This window comes from Ochlerotatus camptorhynchus, unplaced genomic scaffold, assembly GCF_037179485.1.
Source record: "Ochlerotatus camptorhynchus isolate MF236.1 unplaced genomic scaffold, CSIRO-AGI_Acam_v1.1 ptg000193l, whole genome shotgun sequence".
Lineage (NCBI taxonomy): Eukaryota > Metazoa > Arthropoda > Insecta > Diptera > Culicidae > Ochlerotatus > Ochlerotatus camptorhynchus.
This window is the reverse complement of record NW_027040683.1, coordinates 6,180,011-6,187,758: the sequence shown is the minus strand read 5'-3', so window position 1 is coordinate 6,187,758 and position 7,748 is coordinate 6,180,011. Positions and strand designations below refer to the sequence as shown.

Below are 7,748 nucleotides of genomic sequence, written 5' to 3'. Positions count from 1 at the left end.
TTAATTTTCAATTGGTCAATTTGTAATTACTCAATTTGCAATTGGTCAAGTCACAATTGGTCAATCCATAGGTGGTTAACAATTGGTCAATTTGCAATTAATCATTCTGCAATTGGTCATTTTGCAATCGGTCAATTGAAAATTGACCAATCAAAAATCGACCAGTTACAAATAGATTGGTGAATTTTGTATCGGTCAATTCGCAATTGGTGAATTTTCAATAGGTCAATCCACATTTGGTGAATTTTCAATAGGTAGACTTTCAATTGTTCGATTTGCAGTTGACCAATTTATAGCTTGTGGATTTTCAATTGGTTAATTTTCAATTGGTCAATTTTCAATTGGTCAATTTTTAAGTGGTCAATTTTCAATTGGTTAATTTTCAATTGGTCAATTTTCAATTGGTCAATTTTCAATTGGTCAATTTTCAATTGGTCAATTTTCAATTGGTCAATTTTCAATTGGTCAATTTTCAATTGGTCAATTTTCAATTGGTCAATTTTCAATTGGTCAATTTTCAATTGGTCAATTTTCAATTGGTCAATTTTCAATTGGTCAATTTTCAATTGGTCAATTTTCAATTGGTCAATTTACAATTGGTGAATTTTCAATTGGTCAATTTTCAATTGGTCAATTTTCAATTAGTCAATTTTCAATTAGTCAATTTTCAATTGGTCAATTTTCAATTGGTCAATTTTCAATTGGTCAATTTTCAATTGGTCAATTTTCAATTGGTCAATTTTCAATTGGTCAATTTTCAATTGGTCAATTTTCAATTGGTCAATTTTCAATTGGTCAATTTTCAATTGGTCAATTTTCAATTGGTCAATTTTCAATTGGTCAATTTTCAATTGGTCAATTTTCAATTGGTCAATTTTCAATTGGTCAATTTTCAATTGGTCAATTTTCAATTGGTCAATTTTCAATTGGTCAATTTTCAATTGGTCAATTTTCAATTGGTCAATTTTCAATTGGTCAATTTTCAATTGGTCAATTTTCAATTGGTCAATTTTCAATTGGTCAATTTTCAATTGGTCAATTTTCAATTGGTCAATTTTCAATTGGTCAATTTTCAATTGGTCAATTTTCAATTGGTCAAATTTCAATTGGTCAATTTTCAATTGGTCAATTTTCAATTGGTTAATTTTCAATTTTTCAATTTTCAATTGGCCAATTTCAATTTGCAGTTGGTCAATTCACAATTTGTCGATTCATAATTGATTAATTCACAATGGGTCAATCCAAAAGTGGTCAATCCACAATAGGCCAATTCACAATTGGTCAATCCACAATTGGTCAATCCGCAATTGGCCAATTTGCAAATGGTCAGTCCATAATTGGACAATCCACATTTGGTTAATTTGTAATTAGTCCAATTGCAATTGGTCCATATGCAATTGGCAATTTTGCAATTGATATATTTTCAATTGATAAATTTAACATTGGTCAAATTGCAATTGTATTTGGTTAATTTGGTTAATATGCAATTGGTAAATTTGAAATTGGTCCGTTAACGATTGGTCAATTTGCAATTGGTCAATGCAAAATTGGTCAATTCACAATTGGTTCATTTGTAATTAGTCAAGTTGCAATTGGTCGATTTGTAATTTGTCAGTTTGAGTCAATTAATAAATGATCAATTTTCAATTAATCAATTTGCAATGGGTTAAATTTCAATTGGTCCATTTGTAATTCGTCAATTGGCATTTGGTTAATTCACAATGGGTCAATCCACAGTTGGGCATTTTGCAATTGATCAATTTGCTATTGGTCAATTTGGATTTGGTTAATTTGCAATTGCTCAATTTGCAATAGGTACTGATTGTTTAACACAAACAACTACAGACTGATTGTTAAATTTGCTGTGGGTCACTTTGCAATTGGTGAATTTTCAATAGGTTAATTTTCAATTGGTAATTTTCAATTCATCAATTTTCAATTGCTCAATTTTCAATTGCTGAATTTTTAATTGGCCAATTTTTAATTGGTAAATTTGTAATTGGTCAATTTGCAATTGGTCAATTCACAAAATTGGTCAATTCACAAAATTGGTCAATTCACGATTCGTCGATTCATAATTGGTTGATTCATAACTGGTCAATCCAAAATTGGTCAATCTAAAATTGGTCAATCTAAAATTGGTCAATCCAAAATTGGTCAATGCAAAATTGTTTAATCCAAAATTGGTCAATCGAAAATTGGTCAATTCCCAATTAGTCAATTTGCAATTAGTCCATTTAATTTCGTCAATTCAAATATGGTCGATTTGCAATCGGTCAATTTACAATTAGTCAGTTTGCAATTGGTTACTTTAAAATTGTTCCATTAAACATTGGTCACATTGCAATTGGTTAATTTTTTTTTCGTCAATTTGCAATTCGTCAATATGCGATTAGTAAATTTGCAATTGGTAATCTTAAAAGTGGTCAATTTGCAATTGGTCAATGCAAAATTTGTCAATTTACAATTGGTTCTTTTGTAATTGGTCGATTTGCAATTGGTCAATTTTTAATTGGTCAGTTTGAGATTGCTCAATTTACAATCGGCCAGTTTACAATTGGTCGATTTTAAATTAATTGATTTGCAATTGGTCCGATTACAAGTCTATTTTTCAATTGGTAAATTTGAAATTAGTCAATTTAAAACTGGCCAATTAGAAATTGTTCAATTTGAAATTGGTCGATTTGAATACGGCCAATTTACAATTAGTCAATTGTATATCGATCAATTTTAAATAAATAATTATGAAATTGCTCAATTAACAATAGTTTAATTAACAACTGGCCAATTTGCAATTGGTGAATTGAAAAACAAAGTGTGAAAATCATCTTGCTGATTTAACATTCGTACTTTTCAACTATAACTGTTCTGTTAGATTTTAGATAGTTAGATTCCCAGTTGATACGGTTCAAATGGTCAATTTTCAATTTGTAATTGTTCTACTTGCAATTGGACACTTTGCAGTTGGTGAATTTGAAATTGGTCAATTTGCAATTGGTCAATTTGCAATTGGTTAACTTTAAAATAATAAATCAATGGTGCAATTTGAAATTAATCAGTTTGAAAATGGTCGATTTTCAATTGGTCTATTAACGTTTGGCCAATTATCAATCAAAAAGGGGAGACAATCAACTTGTGGATTTTTCATTCCTATATTTTCAACTGAAATTTTCTGTTATGATTGGTCGATTTCCAGTTGAAATGGTTCAAATAGACAATTTGCAACTGGCCAAATCACAATTGGTCAATTAACATTTTTCCAAATTTAATTTGGTCAGTTTTAATTTAATTAATGTGCAATGGTTCAATTTGAAATTTGCCAATTTACAATTGGTCAATTTGAATTTTTCAATTGATAAATTTTCAATTGGTAAATTTTCAATTGGGTATTTTTCAATAGGTCAATTTTCAATGGGTAAATTTTCAATTGTTGAATTTTCATGTGGTCGATTTGCAATTTGCAGGTGGTATAATTTAAATTGGTCAATTTGAAATTGGTCAATTTGAAATTGGTCAATTTGAAATTGGTCAATTTGAAATTGGTCAATTTGAAATTGGTCAATTTTCAATTGGTCGATTTTAAATTGGTATTTGTCAATTTTCAATGGATTGATTGCAATTTTCTGTTAGTCTATTTGAAATTGGTCAAGTTTTAATTCGTCAATTTTTAATTGGTTAATTTTCAATTGGTCAATTTTCAATGAGTAAATTTTCAATTGTTGAATTTTCATGTGGTCGATTTGCAATTTGCTGGTAGTCTTTTTGAAATTGGTCAAGTTTTAATTGGTCAATTTGCAATTGGTCAATTTTCAATTTTTGAATTTTCAATTGGTCGATTTGCAATTTGCCTGTAGTCTAATTGAAATTGGTCAATTTGAAATTGATCAATTCGAAATAGATCAATTTGAAATTGGTCCATTTGAAATTGGTCAGTTTGAAATTGGTCAATTTGACATTTGTTAATTTAAAATTAGCAGTTAGTCTATTTGAAATTGGTCAATTTTCAATTGGTCTATTTTCAATTGGTCAATTTTCAATTGTTCCATTTTCAATTGTTCCATATTCAATTGTTCCATTTTCAATTGTTCCATTTTCAATTGTTCCATATTCAATTGGACGATTTGCAATCTGCAGGTAGTCTTTTTGAAATTGGTCAATTTAAAATTAGCAGTTAGTCTATTTGAAAGTGGTCAAGTTTTAATTTGTCATTTTTAAATTAATCAATTTGAAAATTTACAATTAGAGTCAGTTTCTAAATGGTCAATTTGAAATAAATAATTTTGAAATTGGTCAATTTGCAATTGGTAAATTTTCAATTGGTCAATCTGCAATTGGTCAATTTGCAATTGGTCAATTTGCAATTGTTAAATTTGTAATTGGTCAATTTGCAATGATCAATTTAAAATTGGTACTAACAATGGTCAATGTTCAATTTTCTTTTTTGTATATTTGCTTTAAAATGTCACACATTGTACAAATGTTACCACAACAAATCGATTTTCCAAGACATACTGTACCCTTTGCCGAACACTATGTGAGAAAGGCAAAACAAAAAATCCTGCTCCCAAGAATGAGGCCAAAGTGCACTTTCTCTGATGCATTCAGCGTGCCAATTTTTTTTTTGCCGCAATCTCGCGCGGTAGATGCTCATTTGCCAAAGCAGCACCAGCAGTCGTCGTCAGTCGGGGCTGAAGCTGCAACCCCTTTCATTGCTTCCTTTTGTAGCACTAGCATACACATTCGCATGAATGTCAGTATGTGCACTAGGGTGGGTCAAGTTTGTATGGTGGACTGCAAACCCCTGTTCCCCACTGCTCTTCCGATGAGTATTGAGTGTGTCAAACTTATTTGATTATGATCTGAATTTGCGGGAGAATTTTAAATTGTGTATGGGAAACGAAACAAATCTATTCATTTGCTAGCCAAAAAGTCATGTATGGGGAACCTTTTTTTTCCAAGACTGCAAAATCGATTAGACTTCTGAGGAAAAAGTTATGATTATACTAATTTGGACCTATTGCTGCACGCATATTTACGGGTTTACTTATGAGCTTGTACGTACGTGTGGAACACTTGGTCTAAAGTGAAAGGTTATTAACTTGTTGAACAAAGATCAAATCGATTTTCCAACTTCGGAAAAGTTGTTTTGTATAGTATTCTCAATCTAAAAACAAGATTTGGTGAAATTTGAGCAATATTTGGATTTTCGGAAAGCAAATGAATAGGATCGATCCGTTTCCAATACATTTTCCCGCAAATCAAGATTATAACCAAATTCCCCAAGTCGACCCACCCTACTGTAAACTTTTTTCTTTCGAGCCCCTACTCTTCAGAGCTCTGCGGTAAAAGTTTTCTCCAGAATTTCCATTCATGTATATTTGGTGTGTACACGTTATGGCGATATGAAAGCATGCTCAAAATAGAAATTCACGAACAAAAAAGAATCAGGCTAAATAAAGGGAGAAAACTAGGTCTGCAAATCATAGGCGGGAGCACGTTTCGCTCTTACTTTGTGCCCATCTGCTGAATGGTTTAGCTTTTTATTTTCCCACGGCGGAAGTGTACGTAATGACTGGCTGGTTGGGTTTGTGGAATTAATGGGAAGTGGTCATGATGGTTGCTAGTTGCATATGTTTTACGCAAACGCAGAAGAGATGAAATTCTAAATTCATAGATTTAGAAAAAAATGCATAATCCAAGGCTGAGAAAAATAGTAAGAGGAGTCTGACGTTTTAACTTTTCAACGTGTAAGCGTTTCAATGCGTTTGGACGGAAGCTCGTAGGACGAATTTGGAAGCAAGAAGCAGTGTTTGATTTTAATAAAATTTGAAACTTGTCAGAAGCCCAGCCCAATGAAATCCTATGAATTTACCATAAAGGAATTCAAATAGAACAAGAAGCAGCTTTCAACATCACAACATTGGTGAAAGCTATCCATATTAATTTTGTAATACACTCACACAGAAACTCTCACACACACATGCATATTTACTTTATTTTGACACATAAATATCTGCCAAAAACGCTTACCCCACTCAGCAACCTTCAAACTCCTGTGACACTCGTAGTCGTAGTCGTAGAGTTCTCTGCATCTTTCTTAAGTAAGTGTCCAACTAAAAATCCTTCCCATCCCCAGCAGTTGCAAGGACGTGGCCAGGAAACTTCTCGATTATTGGAGATACTGCCACTTCCATCTAAGAGGCCGAGATCAATCCCATATCCCGGTCAATACGATAATGGACGAAGGTGGCAATACTCATTTACATTTCAGCAACTTGCTTAATGCTAATGCTAAGAAGCAGTGTTACATTTTTAACAATATCTCAACAATGTGTGGCTCTTTATTAAATTCAACGCTACTTATGGTAAGGGGAATACATTTAGAAATCATCTTTGATAGGAACATTTCATTTATTGCTAAAACTCGTTCAAAAAAGAGAGGTAAAGCGTGGGTTGTGCTTAGAAGGACGGCAATTAGATCAAAAGTCTACTCAATTTCTTTTGGTTCTGCTTCGCTTTCAGCGCTTCAATCCAGGCTGAACCTCCAAACTTTAGTATCGATGAGGACACACTGGCCAGAAGACGCCTCTTGCTGCTGCTTGGACCATAATTGTTCGGCATGATTCTGGCTTTCGCCTCCTTCTCGCACGCATATTCGACTTGGCTGTTGAAGTTCAGCCGGTCGTCGATCATCACTCCCAGATACTTGAGCACGCGCCTCGTAGCAATGGCCTGCTTCCTGACGGTGATTTCTGCCCGCTGCACTGCTTTGCAGTTACTGACCAACATCACTTCCGCAGCTTCTTTCCTTGCATCCAGTTACCAATTGTATCGATCGCCTCGGTCGCCAACATTTCCACTGCTTCCAGGGTCTCACTTGTTACCGTCAAGACAACATCGTCCGCAAAGCCAACGATCTCGACTCCTTTGGGCAGCTTGAGCGTCAGCACGCCATTGTACATCCGGTTCCACAGCGTAGGACCTAGAATGGAGCCTTGTGGAACTCCCGCCGTATTCCTTAGGGATTTCTGACCCGTGTCTGTCTCGTAGAGCAGAGCCCGGTTCTAGAAGTTACTACTTAGAATCCTGCAGAGGTATTCTGGAACCCTCATTCTATGGAGCACCTCCGTGCTCACTTTCCTTCAATATCACGAACTTTTTTATTTGCGCCTTCAATGTCGGTTTTTTTACTATGGTCTCTTTAAAAGAGTTTTCGTATAAAATAAGGCGCAAAGAGTAGTGATAAGTTTTAGTTCGGAACTCCACCACAGGCGGTGCTGCAAAATCTATCTTTTTACATTTACAAGATAGGTATGTGGTGTCTTCAGCAAAGTTGTAGATAATTTTACTACAACAATCTTTGCTCAACACACAAATCCTCTATATTCCTTAGTTTTTGAGATACGTAGCGTTTAATATGACTGTTCAACAAAATTTAATTTTTTTTCAGTTTTTATAAAATATTTAAAAAACTATAGGTTTTAGAAGACTATAATGTTGTACAAATATTTGTATTTTATTACAATACAAACCTTTGTTAAGACGTCCAAAAGGTATCGATTACACAGGCTGAGTTATTAACAAATTTAGTAATTTTTTTATACATTTTGTGCTTGAAATATGAATAATTTTGCTGGGAGAAAATGTTCTAATTATAATTTGTCTTGTAGCTCCCATCGGGATGGGTGAATCTGACAGACACCTAGATGCATTCCAGTCAGAAAAAGGCCCTTATATGAGGTAACCAA

The 7,748-nt window shown here is 33.4% G+C and overlaps 1 protein-coding gene across 1 annotated transcript; it reads right to left on the bottom strand.

Annotated features, from left to right (window-relative positions):
* Positions 1 to 6,474: 6,474 nt before the first annotated feature.
* LOC135702586 (uncharacterized) lies at positions 6,475 to 6,789 on the bottom strand. Its single transcript, XM_065223640.1, has one exon. The coding sequence runs from the start codon at positions 6,787 to 6,789 to the stop codon at positions 6,475 to 6,477; it is 315 nt and encodes a 104-aa protein (XP_065079712.1).
* Positions 6,790 to 7,748: the final 959 nt, after the last annotated feature.